At 40.5% G+C, this 21,132-nt stretch overlaps 1 protein-coding gene across 4 annotated transcripts in view; it reads left to right on the top strand.

Moving 5' to 3' along the window:
- Positions 1 to 21,132, top strand: part of LOC149199196 (S-adenosyl-L-methionine-dependent methyltransferases superfamily protein) — a 559,137-nt gene that overhangs the window by 257,980 nt on the left and 280,025 nt on the right. For all 4 annotated transcript variants that reach the window (XM_089402334.1, XM_089402336.1, XM_089402335.1 and 1 more), the window contains one exon: positions 15,400 to 15,486. In XM_089402334.1, coding sequence (XP_089258460.1) covers positions 15,400 to 15,486 — 87 coding nt within the window. The remainder of the gene's footprint in view (positions 1 to 15,399; positions 15,487 to 21,132) is intronic.

Raw genomic sequence — 21,132 nt, 5'->3', positions numbered from 1 at the left:
AACCGTCGGGGTGGGACCCGCTACTCTTCTGCTTTATGACTTTGGGGCGCTCTTGTTGGCTCGACTCAATAAAAAAACTTTATGGAAAACCACTAAGGTAGAACCTTTGGACGAGACCCACGGTTCCATGTTAGCCCAAGCGTTATCATTTCGATGGTCTCTCCTATTGGTCGACTACAACCTTCGTCAACGCCTGGTTGTCCTAACGTCTAGTTAGCCTGCCTCCTTCCTGATGCGCTCCTTTCTCGAACACTAGGATGGAACCTCTGGCTCAGCACTATGAAGTGATGGATTTTCTTAACAATTCTGTTTGCCGGCACTATCAAGCGATGGAATTTCGTCGAGCTTCAAAGAAGGTAAGTGTTGCGCTTACTCCACGCTCCTTTTGTGCCAATCTAGACTTTCGTCTCTTAATTTAGTTAAGTCCTGGCCTTATCACTACAACCCTTGCTTTCTTATCATCATTGTACCTCATCGACTTCACAAAATCCTTTACCATAAATGGATGTGTTACTCTATGATACTTTTGTTGGGCAACTATGATTCTTGGAATCACCGCTCTGTTCATTCAATCAACTTCAACCCTATACTCAAAGTTCTATCCTTCTTTGAATTAACCCTAATAATGTTCCTATAACATTCTCCCTCTTGAGCTTATCTGCTACACTCCTACAATGCACACTTATTATTAACAACAAAATACAATACTATATAATAACAAACAGAGGCTAAGAGCACACACAAGTTTTAAACAGGGCATTCCTTCTATTAGTACATAACAATTTACAAAAGCCCTCCTGGCCTGATTTACATTAAAATTGTTCTTTTGGCCTTAAGGCCTTCTCAGTGCTCAAATTCTCTTGAAACTCTCCCATACCACCACTCTCACAAATTCTTATTTACATTATCAAATACAGGGGATTCTGAACAAATTCAGTTTAGATCCACGAAATTCTCACCTAAATCTGTAATCTAGGATTTTCTAGATCCACAATTTTTTTAAGGAATCCAACTACCCTCAAATATCTCCAACTCACTCTAACATTCTAAGGAATAGATCTGATTACAATTGCTTTCTTTATTTACATAATTTCTAGAAATCTTTAAATACATAGGATATACAAATAATTTAAATAAAAACACTCACTTAGAGAACTAGAAATCTTTAAATACATAGGATATACAAATAATTTAAATAAAAACACTCACTTAGAGAACCAACTCCCTTGGTAAATGAAACCCCTAGGTCTATTGAAAAAGGTTTTTGACATGGAAGTGAAATGCTCCTGCATCATACTCCCAAGGTTAAAAAGAATCATGGTCTCCTGACCATGTTCTTCTATATGAGGATGAAAAATCATCTTGGGTCCCAAACTTTTGGCTGCAACTGGTTTTACTCCTTGCTATGTTGTTGTTGTATCACTGCTTCCAACTCTCCAGGTCTCCATATTTTATGCTGTTGTTTTCCTTTTGCTCTACTGATACACACTGCCTTAGTTAGCAACAATTCATTGTTGGTTGTCCTCCTCCTTTTGGGATACCTTTTCCTGTATGTCTTCCTCATCAACATCCACATTTCCTCTATTACCTTATCAACCTCTAGTTTTGGCTGAACTCCACTGTTGACATTGTACTTAGGTTACTGCATATCCTCTTCTTCTAAAAGAGTTATAAAACTCTTCTTCATTTCTGGTTTGCGCATCCCTTTATCAGTTTGTTGTCTACACTTTCCAGTCTGTTCTTCACTATTTTGGCAGTCAATTTCTTCCTTAGCTAATTATGCTTTTTCACTTTGAATGTGCAATATGCGGCTTTCTAATTTCTGCCCCAAGAAATTCAGTTCTTCAAACAATCCAAGTTTACTTTGAATTGTCTCCATATCATCTATACTTGAATTCCTTTCCATCCATTCCTCCTCATCTTCACTTATGTCTTCTTATATAGGCATGAGACCTCTAATTAAAATCTCCTCGAGCATATTTTCCTGGAATATTTCTCCTTCAATTGCTGCTTCATCCTTTGAGGCCACTCCATCTTCTACAACTGCATCATATTTTTGAAAGATGTTGCTTCATATGAGAGGATTGATAGTTGTCTAATGAAGCTAAGATTCACTAGGAGTGAAGCCGATCCAAACCATTGCTTGAAGGTTGTGGATGATAGAACTCTCATACTGGCACCTTATGAGGACGACCTCTTTCTGACAGGGGCAGACCCTCTCATTTGCAAAAGTAAGAGGGAGTTGGATTTCGGAGTTGGAATGGTGACCTGCAAGCCCGTGACCACCTCGATGGATCTTAACTTTCAGAAGTTATGTGGTAGGGATATTGGACCTGATTTGGGAAATGCCTTTGAGTTTCATAAAATCATTTTAGCATTGATGTTCTTGGTGAACTCCCGTCCGAATATATGTTTTGCAGTTCGCATGTTGAGCTTCACTAGGTTGGTGCCAAGAATCTTCTGAGATATCTTCGGGCCACAATCTCTCATGGATTGAGATACATTGCCGGAGATATGAAGCTGCATGATTATTCAAATGCTGACTGGGTAGGAAGTGTGGAGGATCGAAAGAGCACTTCTAGGTGCTGGTACTCTTTGGGTTTTGCTTCGATATCCTGGATGAGTAGGAAGCAGAAGACAGTTGCCTTGAGCACCGCTGAGACCGAATACATAGCTATGAGTATGACCTCGTGTGAAGTTGCCTAGTTGGGAAGCTCTTCAGTGAGCTCTTTGACACATGATGGATACCACCGTGATCTTCTATGACAACCAGAGGGGGATTCGACTGTTGAGGAATCCTGTGTGTTATGATCGCTGCAAGTATATAGACATCAGGTACCAATTTATCTGGGATATGGTACATCGATGAGCAAGAAGGCTCCATCGCATTGGGACTGATGTGCAGGTCGCAGACATTTTGTCGAAGCCTCGAGGAAAGGTCAAATTTGTGACTTTTCAGAATGACTTGGAGTCGTTGAGAGACCCTCTTATGAGGGTCCTATATGATGCATGCATTGAGCTCTGGGAGCTCCGGGGGGCTTGGGGTACTTCTTGGAGCAACAAGTGACCATAGGGCGACTCACCCTCCCCTAGTGGTGCGCTGTGTACAGGGTGAATGGTTCAACCTTCCCTTGTGATACCCTGTGGTGACTTATGGACAAGATGAGTGGTTCTCCTGTTGAGGCATCCTACCCATGCAGTCTGGGGCTCATGGGAAGTACCTCTCATTTGGCCAATGAGCAGGGAAATGAGGATAGGGACCATAGTAGTATCGATAGACGCATCATGTATCTACCGTACTCCTTATGCTAGGATGATCGACATTGATCTAGGATCAATTGGAACTGACCTCGGGTCAGTGAGAGTGATATAGCTCACTCTCTCTTGGAACTGATGTGGGATCAGTGTGAGTGGTTTGAGACATTCTCTTGATATTGATCTAGGATCAATGAAATTGATCTGGGATCAGTATGAGTGGTTTGAGACACTCTCTTGATATTGATCTGAGATCAATGAAACTGACTTCGGGTCAGTATGAGTGGTTTGAGACACTCTCTTGTGATATTGATCTGGGATCAATGAAATTGACTTCAGGTCAGTAAGAATGATATAACCCACTCTCTCTTGGCACTGATCTGGGATCAGTAAGAGTGGTATGACACACTCTCTTCATATGAGACTGACTTCGGGTCAGTAGAGAATGGTATGAGACATTCTCGATCAAATTCTTCTTCTTCATGGTTCAGCAGAGTAGAGCTAAGTAGTGCAGGGCACTGATGGCAGAGATAGTACAGTCTGGCAGATGGAGTTCTCCCTAGTTGCGAGGGAGTGTTAAAATTGGAAACAAGGGACAAACTCCATGTGGGTCATCTTATTTATAGCAACTGATATTTTTCTTGGATCCCTCTCATCGAGAGGTATAGGATTGATCTAAAGATCATCCGATTTTGATAAATATTCATCGAGATATAAATTTATTTGTGTTATGGAACAATTCGTCAAGGTCAGCCAGCAACCAAAAAACCCCCATGTGTGCTCAGCGTTTTAGTATAAAAGGAGGTGACTTGATACTCATTTGGACACACACTTCACTCTTGATTTCTCTCCACTTGTTTTAGGTTTTAGTGGAAGAGAAGTCGAAGAGGAGGAAGCCCTAGATGCAAGAGGAAAGGAGCCTAGCATGAAGTCTAAACGCAGTCCTAGATGATGCCCTAGCAGCTCTACACACCTAGATCTAGGATGCATCCAATCTTGTGCAACACGTACCTTAGAAAGAGAACTCGTTGGAGAGAAGAATTATGTGCCCTAGCCGCAACAAAAGAGGATCTGAAACAGCGTGGGTTAAGGTCTGTTCAGGGGTCCGTTTTTGAGGACAGAACTATTGGTGGGAGGGCCGAAGCCCTGTTCTTGTAGGCCACAGCCAAGGCAGGGACAACGAGTTAGTTTGGAGGTTGTTTGGTGGGTGGACAGTCCTCATAAGAGGCTGCCACAGGTCTGTCTATACACCTGTAGGATGTCGTTGTTTTTTAGGAGGATAAGTCTGTGTTTAAGGGCTTGAATCTACCCTAAAAGAGCAGCGTGGAGGGGCAGCCTCCCATTGAAGGACAACCACATTTCATAAGGGCAATTCTAGGCCAGATTTGAGGATGGTTAGGGACTGTGTTGTGTGCCCTAACCAGTCCTAGAAATTGCAGCAGTGCTGGAGTCACAAACAACAATATTTTGGTATGTGTTGGGTCAAAGGAGTTGACCTGTTTTGGATCAGTTTGTTGAGCAGCAATGGGTACATGATGTACAGTGTGAGTACATGTTGTACATTGCAGCATAATGCACATAGGAGCATGGTGTAGATCAGTGTTGCTAGACATTGGTGCAACAATGGGATAACATGGTAATGATGGACATAGAGCAGCAACAAGAATGTATTGCAGCACCAGGATGATGAAGTTTTGTAACAACAAGATGATGAGGTATTGCAACATGCATTTGGGTGCAACATAGCGCAATGAAGAGCTCATTAGTACAGGGATGGGTACAGTCATGATTAATGAAGCATGATGAGATGCAGCATAGTGATGACGGGTATAGCATGGTGCAGCACAGTGAGGTGCAACATGATGATGAGGTGCAACATAATGATAGGTGATGGAGTCACCTTGGAGAATCAGTTGAAGCAACATGTCTTCAACTGAGTTCAACTACCTCATGTATCTTCTTCTTAGAGATGATCTATGCTCTTATTTAGATAAGTCAAAGTGTTGACTTCTATTGTATATGTACTATCTCTCTCTCTCTCTCTCTCTCTGTGCTGAACTATTGAAGAACATATAAGAAAAATTGATCAAGGGTTTCCCCACATTAGGGTTTGTCCTTGGCTAGTGCCACATCTTGTGTCCTCTTGTCTTGGCTTGTCTTCTGCGATTTATATTTATGTTCTATTTGCAATTTACTATTATGCTGATGTGATTGCTAATCTGGAAAAGATATTGAGCTAACTATGAAAATTGATATAAATTGCTCTAAGCATAGAACATACCTAAAATTAACAAATGTCTTCAAATTGTCACACATCTCCTTTGTCGTTTCCTTCTTGGAAATATGTTGGACCACATGATCCTTGACCCCATCAAGGATGATGCATTTTGCCTTGGACATTGCCTCCTCGTACCTCCCATTAGCTACCGGGTCAACTGGGATAGCCATTACTCTCAAGGCAAAGCCCTTGATGCGATGTTTGTCTAGAATGGACATGATCCTGGCCTTCCAAACCACAAAGTTAGACGCTCCGTCCAGCCTATCTTGATCCCTCAGCCCATTCACGACCATCTCTCTACTCTTCTCTGTTGACTCCTCCGAGTCTCTCTACTTCCCGCCTAGAAGTTCTCAGTTTGACTCCTGCTGGGTCTCTCTACTTCTCGTCTGGAAGTTCTCGGTTCGACTCCTTTGAGTCTCTCTACTTCCTGTCTGGAAGTTCTCTTCTAGACTCCCTCTCAGTCTTGATTTCCCTCTTGGAAATCCTCCTGCCAATCATCAAGTTGCCCCTTTCCAATCGTCTGTGCAACTGCAACACTAATCCAGATTCCTTGGCTAGAAATAGGCCTCGGCAGCGACTCCCTCTACCTTGGTTTTGCCTTGTTAGGCACTGTTCTGACCACAATACCCCACCAGCGTCGCTCCCGCAAATTGCCCACAGCTTCCTTCGCCCCAACAACTGAAGGATTGAGCCTCTTGGCTCTGCGCAATCCAGGCACTGACAAAACAACTCCCTCCGCCAATTGTGTCAGCCCTTTTGGCCTTTGCATGGCTCTGCGTGAGCCTGTTTTTGCCCTCCTCAGCCTTTGCGTTGGCCTCTCTCAGGCTCGGACTGATGACACAGTCCCTCTGCGTCAACCCTTCCTTTGTCGCTTTTTGCAAGGATCAGCTTTGTCACTCGAGACAACTGAATCTGTTGCAAATGCTCTGCTAAGTTGATGCCTTCAGCTTTCCTGTGATCTGCAACCACGCTCTGATACCATGTTGAATTTTCTAATTCTATCCATTAGAAAATTAATCTGTATTCTACTGGTTTATTTCTTCTACTTGTAAATTATGAACAAGCTATTTAAAACATTTAAATACTGAAATAAACACAATACAATCACAACATCTACAGATCATCAGCTGAAAGAAAAAAAAACACACAAGTGACACCGTTATTTTTGGACAAATGTCCCCAGAAAAACCCAGTGTGGGAAAACCGGTGTAGCTATTCTGAGGGTTTATTATTATGCAGTATTTCTTTGAGTACAACTGGGTGTCTAACTGTTAATTTGAGGTATGTTCTATGCTAGAGCAATTTATTTAAATTTTCATAGTTAGCAATCACATCAGCATTAAGATAAACTGCAGATAGAACATAAATATAAAACGCAGAAGACAAGCCAAGACAAGAGGACACAAGATATGGCGCGAGCCAGGGACAAACCCCACAATGTGTGGGGAAATTCTTTGATCAAATCTTCTTTTATCTTCAAAGTTCAGCAGAGAAAGAGAGAGAGAGAGAGTACATTTACAACAAAAGTCAACACTTTGACTTATCTAGATCTAGCATAGATCATTTCGTATAATGATGAGATCAGTTGAAGACATTCTGCTTCAACTGATTCTCAAGGTGACTCCTTCACCTATCATCATGCTGCATCTCGTCCATTTGCTGCACCTTACTGTGTACTGCACCATGCTGCACTAATCATGATAATCATCATGCCCCCCCATGTTCACGATCTTATCATGCTGCCCATACTAATATGCATCATCATCATGCTGCTATCCTTACAGATGTGTATTATCATCATGCTGTTGTGCATCATGTCCAAGTTCTCATTCAACTGCTACCCATGTCCGTGTTCTCATGCTCCATGTCATCATACATCATTATACATCATGCAGTGCATTCATACATCATTCTGCTTCTTCCATGGCCTTGTCAAGCTGCTCATGATCTTGTTTATCATCATGCTGCGCATTTATCATTATGCATCATTGTGCTGGTTATCATCATGTTGCGCATTTATCAGTAGCATCATTGTGCTGGTTTAACATCATGCTATCACCTACAACAAAGTAGGTCTCCTGGATGCTCTTCGATGTTTCCATTGACTGTGAATAGAGCTGCATGAACAGCGTATTATAGTGCATCCATTTGTAGCTCTTCCATCTACAGCAGCAACCATTTATGCCTTCTCTCCATCGCAGCTGTTCCTTATATGATTGCAGTTGTTCCTTTTATGACAACGGATTAGATATCACGTTGACTGTCGCCATGGACTGCATGTAATGATTGTCTCCATCAGTGTTCATGAACAGCGTATGGCTGTGTATATGTTATGCGTACATCGTGTAAGGGTTGCTGCATATGACAACATCTATGATGCTGCGTGTGACAGCGTATGATGCTGCGTGTGACAAAGTATATATTGCATGAGTTTCCATGTCTGTGTGGAATCCTCATTACAGCGAAACCATTCGAATATTCTCACGCGTGAGTTTTGTTCTTTTATGGCTGCGTGAACCGGTCTTCTGGACATCGTATAAGTGCTTCCTTAACTGCATTTAGCATATGAGGGTATCTCCATTACTGTGTGTCTTGTTACAGCGTGTGGATTGCGTGGATAAGGTCCTTCATTCCAGCGTATAGATTGCTTGCTCAGCGTATAGGAACTGCGTGGATGTCTTCAATGTCTGTGGGATTATGACTTCTGTTGATGCGAACATATATGTCTCCACTGCGCTGCCAGAATGACTGCGTATGTATATGTCCACATATCTCTTAAACTACGCTGCCAGATTTAGGGCCTGCATGATATGGTTATTGACTGTGGCTAGGTCTTTGATGAGCAACGTATTTTATTCCTTCACGACTGCATATAGATCCTTAAACCATGCTGCCAGATCCTGCGTTGTTATGACAGATCCATTAGGGCATCATCTTAGGGCATCCTTCATTAGTGTCTCTCCTTCTCCAAAAACCCAAGACGTGGAGAGGAGAGCACATGAAGAATGTGCATGCCCAAATGACCTCAAGTCTTCTTCAATTTATACTAAAATGTATATGATGAATAGACATGATGTTTGGGCTTCTAGAGCCTACATAAGAGCTGGTTGGCTTGATAATAATTACATAAACAAAATAAATTCATATCTCCATAAATACTTATCGGAATCGGATGATCTTTGGATCATTCCTACACCTATCAACGAGGGGGTTCCAATAAAAATATCAGCTGCTAGAAATAAGCCGACCCACATGGAGTTTGGCCCTAGTTGCCAATTTAACACTAACTGGCTCTCCCGACAGAGAAAAAATACACGACAACAATATCTCTCTATTCAGAAACAGGAATTTAGAAAACCTGTCCCACAAAACCCTCTTCGGCGACTCTGAAGCTCAGCGTTGGCCCTTCTGACCTCTGCGTTAGCCTCCTGCTGCACTGCGTCAGCCCCAGGACCCTCTGCGTCAGCCCTTTGAGGAACTGTGCAGCCTCTGGTACCCTCTGCGTCACTCTAGCTGCTCTCTGCGTGGATGACGTAGTCCCTCAGGCCTCTGCGCTGTCTCTGCTGGGCTGTGCGTGGCCTGCTCTGGCTGTTGCTCTCGCTCTTTGCTTCTGCGCTGGTCTCTTGGCACTGCCTTTGCCTCTCTGTCCAGTACTCACTGCCCCTCGCTGCTGATCACTGATTCACTTTTGCTTAGCAACCCCGCTCTAGCAAAATGAATGACTGATCACTCTGGGGTATCTTCCAACTGACCCTCAAGCCTGTTTTTATACTTTTCTTGTTGGTCCTTCAACGACTGAGATTAAATCTCTAAGCAACGACTAAGATTAGATTTGGCTTGATCCATGACTTTTGGAACCTTCTAACCTAGTTTTATATTAATACCCATTAGTATTTTATTTTTCCTAAGTTTAGACTTAGGAACTCCATTAAAAATATTAATTATTTTAATATCTCCCAAATCGGGTACAATCTGTCCAAACCATTTCTAGGTCTTGGAGATCTCATGTGCTTTAGCCTCTCCGCCAATTTTCATGGCTAGAGCACATCCAATGCTACCCCAAATCAACATGCTCTAGCAATGAAAATATGTGGAGAGGCTAAAGCACATGAGATCTCCCAAACCCAGAAATGGTTTGGGCAGATTCTAACTGGTTTTGGAGATATTAAAAAAATCAATATTTTTAATGGAGTTCTTAAGTCTAAACTAAACTTAGGAAAAATAAAATATTAATGGGTATTAATCAATGTTTTACAACTCCGACTCCGACTCCGACTCCGACTCCGACTCGGCCGAGGATCGACTCCGACTCCGACTCCGACTCCGACTCGGCCGAGGATCGACTCCGACTCCGACTCCGACTCGGTAATGACTCGGTCGGCTCGATTTCAATGACTCGGTCGTTGTAAAAAATACATTAAATATTTATTTTTTTTATAAAAAAACATAATTTTAAATATTTTAAACATAATTTTAAAGATTTTCATTCATGTTTCCAAACACACAACATTATAATATAGATGGAAGACAACATATGATCAAAGTAGGCTCATGAACCAATCCATTATATCAAAATGGTACCCAATGGCAATACATAGTCAACTGTCATACATGATCAAAGACTCAAAACAAAATACAAATAACCAAGGAGGCTAGAAATGGCCTCTACAACAAAAGTAAACTGTGATGGTGACCAGACTCCAATACTAGTACTACTGGCTAGTAGCTACTGCTAGAGGAGCCAAGATCATCTCGACCAATCTCTGGATCATCATCATCAGAGTCAGACAAGGGGCCCCATGCCTCCTCCTCATCATCATCGTCTCCAACTGCAACTGTAGAAGTGGTGCCAGTACCAATAGCAGGCTGTGCAGCAGATGCAAGCTGAGATAGAGTAGATATGCGGTTGCGCTTCTGTCGTGGCTGAGCAGAGGAAGCACCTACAACTGGAGTCCTACTCCTTGCTGGCTGTGAGTGGATCGGGATCTGCATTCAACTGAACAGGCTGAAGTTGATGTTCCAGTTCAAGTTCATCAAGATCCTCATCAGGATCAAACTCTGGTGCACGACTCTCCACTACCCAATCTGATGTTGGATCAATGTCTTCCAACACAATGGGATCTGAATCAGGTCTTTTGTTCAGCAATTGGTTCCGTCTGAGCCGAAGGTTGTATTGGACAAAAACTAGATCATTCAACCGTTTTTGCTCCAAACGGTTTCTCTTCTTTGTGTGAATCCTCTCAAAGACAGACCAATTGCGCTCACACCCAGATGCACTGCAAGTTTGACTCAAAATACTAATTGCAAACTTTTGCAATTGAGGGCACTGGCCACCAAAGGCCTCCCACCATTGTGCTGCAAAAAACATAGGAGTGTAATGAATTATGAGTTAGATGAAGGCTGAAGCTCAACAAAATTACAAATTATATCTAACTTTCAAATTATAAATGATTTAACAAACTTTAGTCTTTAATAAAAAAAGTAAAACTGTAAAACCATTAAGAAATTGAAAATTGAAATTTTTGTTTACCTGGCTCATCTGCTTCTCTTGCAATCTTTGCTAGGTTCTTCCCAAAGGTACCTGTTGCATTGCTGAAGGCTGTGACCTGTTGATGTATCTGCAGCTGATCAGACTCCGATGGGATCATGCGTTCAATGCAATCAACCAGTCCATCTCTGACCTCCCCCCTCAAAGCTCCTGACTCCTTAGCTTTATAATGATACCGTGGGTTCAAAAAATACCCAGCTGCATGTATAGGGCGATGGAGTTGATTGTTCCATCTTTCATCAATGATTGCCCAAATGGGCCCATACTTTGCCACTCTATCCTTGTATGCTGTCTTTATTTGCTCCTTTGCTTGATCCATAGCCTCATAAATGAAGCCCATAGCCAACTGCAACACCTTAACTAGTGGCTCAACAAGCTTCACAATCTCTGCTGCCTTTCTCCAAAAAGTTTCATCATGGACTTTCCTTTTCAATTCTCTGCCTTCTGGTTTGCTAGATCAATTGCTTTGATTCCATTCATCACTGGAAAACATCTTTTGCAAGTTTCTATGTTGGGAAAGCATAGATTGCAATGTCAAAAAATGTGTAGCAAATCTAGTGATGGCAGGCCTAATAATATCCTTGCCTCCAGTGTGTTTCCTCATGAGACTCAAAACCAGTGTATGATTGTAGATAAATTTTGTTATGCTTTTGGCATTATCTACAGTGTTTTTGACCCAATCTAATTTTCCAATATCCTCAAGCATGAGGTCTATGCAATGTGCAGCGCATGGGGTCCAAAAGATGGTCTTGTGTTTTTCCTCTAACAATTTACCAGCAAGAACATAGTTAGAGGCATTGTCTGTGATGATTTGAACAACATTAGCCACCCCCACATGCTCAATAACCTCATCCAATAGCTGAAACAACAAGTGGCCATCTTTTACCTTATCAGATGCATCAACTGATTTTAAAAACATGGTTCCCTGTGGGCAGAAGACAAGAAAGTTTATGATGGTACGGTTTCTTTGATCAGTCCATCCATCTGACATGATGGTACACCCTGTTCTTGCCCATGAGTCCCTGAACTCTTGCAAATACTCATTAATGGATTGAATTTCTTTCTGCAAACGAAACCCCCTTAGCTCTTGCATAGTAGGGCCTTTGAAGCCTTTTCCAGCAGCATGTATGGCATCAAACATAGGCTCATAATATGGTGAACGAGCAGCATTAAAGGGGATATCAGCATCATACCACCATCTAGCTATGTAGTCACAAGCAGTCTCCCTCAATTCTTTCTTCCAATGGTCATCTAAAGTGGGCTGAATTTGACCTTTACTAGCTTCAGGACCATGTGCATCTGATGGAGAGGAGGGAGTGAAATAACTTTTGATAGTCACATCACCCTTCATTCTACCCTTTCCCTTATCTTGAATAGAACCAAAAGAGGGAGGAACATAACGGAAAGGGTTGGATGCCTCAGTTTGAGGGATAGAGGAAGAACCCTCAAAATCATAGTGGCGGTTGGTAGCCATCATTCTTTGTATCTCCCTCTTCCTCCCAATTTCAGCCTGTATCTCTTGTTGCCTAGCCTTATCTTCTTTAAATTTTTCAAAGCTGGCCAACAAATTCTTTCTAATCTCCTCAATTTCATCAGAGGGACATGCGGTAATTTGGCCTTTAATTCCTGCCAAGTGTTGTTTCAGCCTATGAATCCCCCCAGGACCTTCCTTAATTTTCCTATGGCAAAACTTGCAATGCATCTGACTATCAACCATTTCAACATATGCCCAAGCAGGATCTTTTGCTCTAGGTGCCATTTTTTGACTAGGAAAACAATCTGAAAATGAAAAAAAATAAAAAATTGATTCAATGTTCATTTATTTGACAAAAAACACTCTCTAAGCTTTCTTGATATGCACCTAAAATTTACTAAGCAAAAACAGATTTATAGAGGTGGAAAAAAATACCTCTAGGCACAAACTGCCTCCTCAAGCTTGCTCCAAAAATCAGCTCCTCAATGCTGCTCCAAATGGCTGCCCAAGAAGCTCCTCACTCCAGCTACAATGCTCCTCCAAGACTCCTCACTGCTGCTCCAAAACAAGCTCAAGAACTGCTCACTAATTCTCAAAGAAGACTCTCACTCAAATGCATAAGACTGCTGTGAGATCATGAGAGCATTTGGCTGTCTTAAATAGGGTTTGGGAGGGGGAAATGGACCCCAAAAGCATTTAACAATTTACCATTACCCTTTGGAATCCATAAACTGAATTGCGCTTTACCAAAAATCACAAAAAAGTTAATTTTTTTTCATGTTTAACGCTGCCCAGCCGTTGGTTTTTTGACTCGGCCGAGTCTATACGGACCCGGCCGGGTTGACCGAGTCATTGGATGACTTGGCCGAGTCATAGTTGACTCGGTCAACCGAGCCGGGTTGCTGGCCGGGTCACAAATCTTGGTGCTGGCTCGGTCCGAAACGGCCGTTTCAGAGTTGACTCGGTTGGGTTGTAAAACATTGGTATTAATATAAAACTGGGTTAGAAGGTTCCAAAAATCATGGATCAAGCCAAATATAATCTTAGCCGTTGATTAGAGATTTAATCTCGGCCATTGAAGAACCAACAGGAAAAGTATAAGAGGAGGCTTGAGGGTCAGTTGGAGAACACACCAGAGTGATCAGTCATTTGTTTTACTAGAGCAGGGTTGCTAAGCAAAGTCGAATCAGTGATCAGCGAGGGGCAGTGAGTACTGGACAGAGAGGCAGAGACAGTGTTGAGAGACCAGCGCAGAGGTAGAGAGCGAGAAGCAGCAGCTAGAGCAGGCCACGCAGAGCCCAGCAGAGACAGCGTAGAGGCCAAAGGGACGACGTCATCCATGTAGAGGGCACTTGGAGTGACGCAAAGGGTCCCAAACACTGCGTAGTGCCTCAGAGCGCTGACTCAGAGGGGTTTGAGGCTGACGGAGAGGCCGGAAGGGCCAACGCAAAGCTTCAGAGTTGCTGGAGGGGGTTTCGTGGGATAGGTTTTTTGAATACCTGTTTCCAAATTGAGAGGTATTGTTGCCGGTTATTTTTCTCTGTTGGGTGAGCCAGATAGGCACCCAGTTGTACTCAAGGAAAAACTGCATAATAATAAACCCTCAAAATCGCTGCACCGGTTTTCCCGCATTGGGTTTTTCCGGGGACATTTGTCCAAAAATAACAGTGTCACTTGTGTGTTTGTTTTCTTTTAGCTGTTGATATGTAGATGTGTTTATTTCGGTATTTAAATGTTTTAAATAACTTGTTCGAATTTAACAAGTAGAAGAAATAAACCAGAAAAATACAAATTAAATTTCTAATGGGTAGATTTAGAAATTTCAACAGAAAATATATGGGAAGGTCAGTGAGTATGCTAGCTAGACCATCATCAGATAACAGTTCTTGTCATGCTGTTTCTACTGTCGGGTGGCACACCACATAACTGCTCCCGGTTGAGGAGATATGTCTAGTCAAAGTTGGAGCCCCATTGTGGTCAAGGTGACCCAAATGATATGCTCAAGGTAGCACTTTGATTTGTCAAATTTTGGCATTAAATTTCATAAAATTTAATTATGATTGTATCTTTAGTCTTGGTCCTTGTCAGCTCTCACAAAAAGAGTTTTTTGTTATTTGAAACTGTTTTCAAGAGGGAAGTTCATGTCGGCCTGATTTTGGGGACATTTTTAATATTAATTTGAAATCTTTATGATCAAGTCGGCCCTATGGTTTAGGTGAAGTCAGCCCAGCCCTAGCCCTAGCCGTGGGCTATAAATTTTTGGCATGATAGATCATTTGGATGAGGTATTCAATCAAAAACAGGTCTCTGAAATTATAATGGCAGATGAATAGAAGGCATCATTGTTTTTGTTACTATATTCTGTTTTTCTGGCACAGTTCTTCAAAAGTGCAGTGAAATAATTTCAACATGTATATTGGCAATGTAATTATGGTCCCGTGATGGTTTTCGAATGATAGTTGGAGTTGTTGAATTCTGGTTATGAAAGGTACTTGATCTGGTTGCAAGACAGATGTTTTGGCCTGTTCTGGGGTACTTTTGTTATTGAACCTTTACATGCCCAACATGTTCACAAGATTTAGTTTATGCAAAGTTATCTCCTCTCCTCGCCTGTTTCAAATCCAGGGCTCTTCTATTTTAAAGAGCATTTGGTCCACATGGAAGTTTGTTGCTATTTATGTAAACTTAAATTATTCATGCAGTAACTATTCTTAATTATTTATTGGCTACTTAATTGTACTTTATGATAGTATTTTACTGTTTTGTTTTACAAAGTTTTCACTTTCCTTGATATTCAGTTTTAGATGACTGCCTATCTTTGTACCATTCCATGTGATTTTGCAGGTTTTGACGGAGCATGTTATACAAGATTTGAATGTGGATCCCAAAGTGCCATTTGAAGATAATTCCTTTGATGTCATTACAAATGCGGTAGGTTGTCTATATTCCTATCTACATGATAGATAAATCTACATGTAAGTATGGTTTCTTTTTGAGACTTGTTTAAGAAGTTGAAAGACTTGTACTAGTGTGATTAAATGAACATATATGGCCCATATAAGGGTGTATTTCAAGTGTTGCCTGCTAACAAATGAAATATACGTCCAAAATCATCAAGGTTCATCGTTTAAATTTTCATAAATGATTTCATGTTCTATAAATAAAACACCCTTGTAAATATGTCATAAGCAGTAGGATAATTGTTACATTCTACTAAACAGTAGAAATCAGGTGACCTCTAATAGCTTATCTTGGAATTTTTTTATAAGCGACAAATGTTGATCTTTGTAAACTGCAGGGAACTTTACAAGATAGGGCACATTTTTCCTAACTTGGGGAACTGTGAAACTGCAAGGAAAAGTGTTGGGCTAAATTTTACCTTCTGAAAGTAGTCACTTCATCTTTCTTTCAAGTTAGATACTTCCCCTCATGCTTGTCTGATGTACAGGCTGAGTTGGAAGAGATAATGGCAGCAGATCCATAGAATGGTAAATTGACCTCACAGGAGGAAAACCTTTTGGTTCCTCGAACACATTAACATATGAGTCTGGAGGCGATTCAATTAGTTGACAGAATTTCACCAACATTATTCTCCTTAGCATGTCTAATTACACACTAAGTCCTATATTTGTCAAGATTAAGATCAAACTCGTTTACTTTATTGTCCTTTTCTAATTTATATGTTTTATAGAAGCTCTACAATTTTGATGAAAGGCTTAATTTTGGAAGTCACACAATACATCCCATCGACAAGTGTAAGATTACCTGAAACTTTGACCCAACCAAGCTGATAGAAGGGAGGATGAACTGATGGAGGCCACTATAGAGAATCACCGAACCATTGATAGATGGGAATCTTTAAATTGTCATTACCTGTAATCAGCTACGATAATAATTGTTTGATCTAGCAGTCACAAATAAGCAAAGCTTCCTTCCTGGAGGAAGAATAATTTTAGTCATGGACACTAGTGAGTAGTGCCCCTCATATGGCCTGAGTGGTAAAATTGGTATTGTGCAGATTGATGGGATTGTTCCTGTTATCGCTCAAACTAGTAGGGGATCCTATAGGGCAACTACTACGTCAAGGGCAACAATGGAGCGATAGTCCACTGTCACCTCAGCTAAGGCTCCCTGCTCTTTACGGACTTTCACCGATGGGAGGAGACGTAAGATGGAATCAACAGAATACATGTTAAAATTGGCAACTAGGGCAAAACTTCATGTGGGTCATCTTATTCATGGCTGATAATATTTTTATTAGATTTCTTTCGTCCAGAGGTGTATGATTGATATAAAGATCATCCGATTCCGATTGTATTCATGGAGATATGAATTTATTTTGATTATGGAATTATTATCAAGCCGACCTACAACTCATATAGGTTCAGAAGCCCAACAGTCGCATCTATTCAAACACCAACGTTGTGTATAAATATAGGACTTTTTCTCATTTGAACTCACTTATCTCATCACATCTTTCTCTCTTTACTGCACAGAAAAGAGTCTCTTCTCTACTGCGCAGAAAAGGGTCTCTCCCAATGTTGCACGAAGCGCCCCCCCCCCCCCCCCCCCTCCCCCCCACGGTTCCAAGCCCCGAAGCGCGTCCTGTATGGAAGCGCCTAGGACGCTTGGCCGGAAGCGGCGCTTCCGAATTTTTTGCCGCTTCTTGGAAATTTGGAAGTGTGGTACGGAAACGCCGAAGCGCACTTCATATGGTGCTTCGGGCGTTGGAAGCGTGGCGCTTCGGAAGAGGAAGCGTACGCTTCCAGAAAAGCTTCTGGAAAAGCGTTTAGAAAATCGTTTTTTTTTCAATTTTTTTTTTAAATTTTAGGTGAGTTTGCTTGTTGGGGGTGGGTCCACCTTGGGTTAGGGTGACGAATGAAGGCAAAAAAAAATATAAATATAGCAGATGCTCCCTCATGGTAATGTTAAATTCTTAAAGTAAAAGTGACATTCTCCTTTATTTTTCATTTTCATCCTTTTACTTAAATTTTTAACATTACCATGAAATGACTCAGGATGTTTGAGAGTGGTTCCAGCCTCACTGGACTTCATATGGAGAAAATAGAATTTCATATTGTTGACCTCTACTGGTCAACTACCCATGCAGTACATCCCCCTTTCTTGGCAAAAAGGGGCAGCACCTGATCAGCATGTCCGTGCCATCCTGCCATCATCAACAACTTGATCTTTTTGATTGTAAACCCAGTCTGCATGTATTGATTGTAAATAATCTTAGCAGACATGAGTCATGTATGTAAAATTGCCTAGGTGGACCTAACTTTCTAGTGGTAATCTACGTCTCGGAAGGTTTTTCGTCTCACCAATCCATGGATCGACAGAGTTTTCCTTCAAACCTGACCCCAAAGCCGGGATGGATTTTATCATTAGAACTTTAGGAAAATCCTAGTGTGTTAAATCTGCTAGATTATAGTTGTGTCGCAGAACTGGGTGTTTTGTGAGCGTCTGTATTAAATGGGTTTGTCCCTTAAGATGTAATTTTGTAAAAGTCATGATATAATGTGTCCTGAGGGTCGAGAAATGTTTTAAATCCCCTCATGAGTCCTAAGTCCTAGGTCTTAGGTGATGTTTCCGAAGGCTTAGTTCAGTGATCCATTTTAAAATGAATTAAAAAAATTAAAAAATGAATAAAAATAATAAAATAATAAAAAACAATAAAAAATTAAAAAAATGAAGCAAAAAACCTAACTAATAGAATAATAATATTTTAAGTTAATAAATCGACAGATGAGATCAAGAGATGTCTTGATCCTCATCAACGGTCGAGATCATTTCTACATGGATCACTTGAACTAGCCGTTAGGATCATTTCCTTTATATAGGGTCTTAGGTGGTCATTTCATGGATTCGATCTGTGAGTCAAAGACTGAAGAAGCTCTCTTGTAAATTTGTTTCTGGTTAATAAAGAAGACTTTGGGGTCAAAATAAATAAATAAATAAATAAAAAATAATAATAATAATAATAAAAAGGGACTTATTTTATTTAATTTTGGTTTAGTTTAGTTTTAGTTTAATTTAGTTTTAGAATAGATTTTAAATTTTGAATTTTTAGATTTTTTATTTTCATTTTTATTAAAAAAAAAAAAAAAAAAAAAAAAAAAAATAAAAAAATTGGAAAATTGGTTTTGCCAGTATCAGTGGTTTTTCATGTATTATCTTTCATGCTGAGATCTAAAATTTTCAAGTCGAGACACGAAATTGACATCTGGTTAATGATTTATGATTCTCGTGGTGGTTTAACATTCATCTTTTCGAAATTTTTAGTTGCCGGATATCATTTTGGTCATTGTGATTTAGCTGATGATAGATGATTGTTGTTCACGGTTTATTCTTCTATATCATTTAACAAGTAATCATTGTAATAAAAATCTCTTAAGGCACTGGTCTGCTAAATTGATCAAATTTATCTAGTGCTTTTCATATCGTGTCTCGTGTCTCCCAACCAATTGGTCGACAGTTGGTCTCATCATCTCGCAGGGACTACCCCCCTTAGCCGCGGGAGACAGGCTTAAACGGAGGGATCGGGGATCAGAGTGACAGCCCCTGGTCTGAGCGTTGTCGTGTCAATCTTTGCGACAACATTTTTTGGCGCCGTTGCCAGGGATACTTTATCTCGGTGTTTTCAAACGACTTTTCATTCATCTTCTCATCTTTCTCATCTCTCATTTGAGCTGGTAGATTTGACCTTTAAGGTTATCATTTGGATCTTTTATTGCCTTATTTTTCGCCATATCATCAGCATATCTTCGGTGTGTTTCTTGTTTGGGTGGCGACTCCATTTTCTTATTTTTTCCCAAACAAGAAACCTCCCGCATATCTGTTTGTTGATTACTGCTTGGATCCTAGAATCAGTTTTATTGTTCAAGTGGCGACTCCACTTCTTTCATCTTTTGATTTTCTTGAGCAAAGAGCTAGTTCTATCATCCATCTGATCCCTTATTGTTCATCATGGATTATTCATTTAAACCATGTCGTTTTACTCACCGTCTCCATGATCTTCCGGAGGAGGCCATTCCTGAATTACCTATTTTTTCAGATGGTGATCCAATCGCTGCTAAAAGGCATCTAGACTTGTTTATTCGCATCATGATCATATATTGCAGACCCCCTCAGTTTAGTCATGGTGATATCAAAATGCGTCTATTTGTCCTTTCTTTAAAAGATGATGCTTTGAATTGGTTTAACAATTTTCCTAAGGATTCTTTTACTTCTTTAAATGACATTGTAAATGCTTTTGAAGATAGATATGGTTATCCAAACAGCTTGCCTTCTGCCTCTAAAATTGTGCGACAGAATAAAAATAGTTTAATAAGAGGTCCAACGGATGGTGAAAGATCCCAAGACGACTCTTCATGTCAGAATGTGTCATCCACCGGAAATATTGCAGATCAAGTTCATAACAATGAAAAGGAGGAGCAAAAGCAAATAATACAAGATTTAATGATGTTGGTGAAAAATATGGAAATCAATCAAACTAATTACGTCAATGATGTCAAAACTTTATGCACCCACCTGGAAAAACATAATAGGGAGATTGAGGTCACGCAAAATCAGCATGCTAAAGAAATTGAAGCCATGAAAACTAAATATGAAACAAAAATTGGAAACATGCATAGCAAGAAGTTAGTCTTAGAGGAAAATATGGTGACCATGAAAGCTGATCATAATAAGGAAATTGACTCTATGCGAAACAAGTTATTAACTATGGATGAGGAAATGACTATCATGACGTTCAATCATAATAATCAAGTGGCTGACATGCAAGCGAATCATAAAGAAGAAATAAATTTTATGCAGCATTGCTTGATGGACATAAAGGAAAAGAATGTTAAAGTAATAAAAGACATGCAAGAACACCATGCCAGACAAATCAGTGCTACAAAGGTTGAACACTCTAGTCAGATGGATGCCATTAAAACACAAGTTCAAAGGTTTCAGCAACTGGCAGAGGATAAGAGAAACCAGCAAACATCAACAGATCAGGAGTCTTCTCATTTGTTGCAACGAGATTCATCTTATTATTGGGAGGTTGTTGATTCGATTGAAAGATGGTTGATTGAGGGCGATCCAGACAGACTTAAGAATGATAAAGATCAGATGCGGGCTAAAGAAAGACATATCATGCATACTTCATCTGATAGTTTTGAAACAGAAAGTTCCAGGTCATCAGTAATTCCACCTGCCAGAAAGAAAAAACGTAAGAGAAAGAAGATGAGACGAAGATTTGATACATCAGACGGCCGTGAGCAGCTTGATTTTCGGATAGGAAAAAGTCCTACCATATGCAAAATTGGACATGGCACATCCGACAAGCAGCCCACAGATTTGCCTGAAAGCAGGCAAATGCTCAGTATGCACTACATTGAACACATCTGATGCCGTAGGGCATCCTTTTGTATCGTATTTCTAACCCTACTCCTTGTTTTTCCGCATTTTCATTTATGTTTTAGATAGTTAATAAATGAAGAGCTTTTTTCTTTTCTTTTCTGTGCTTAATGTATATGCTAATTTTTGGATGGATGCTACTTATTTTTGTGTCGTATGGATGCAGATTCT

Source organism: Pinus tabuliformis, chromosome 2_1, assembly GCF_031772625.1.
Source record: "Pinus tabuliformis cultivar Carrire ecotype Pingquan chromosome 2_1, CPIR1, whole genome shotgun sequence".
In the NCBI taxonomy this organism is placed as follows: domain Eukaryota; kingdom Viridiplantae; phylum Streptophyta; class Pinopsida; order Pinales; family Pinaceae; genus Pinus; species Pinus tabuliformis.
This window is presented reverse-complemented; position numbering and strand designations above follow the sequence as displayed.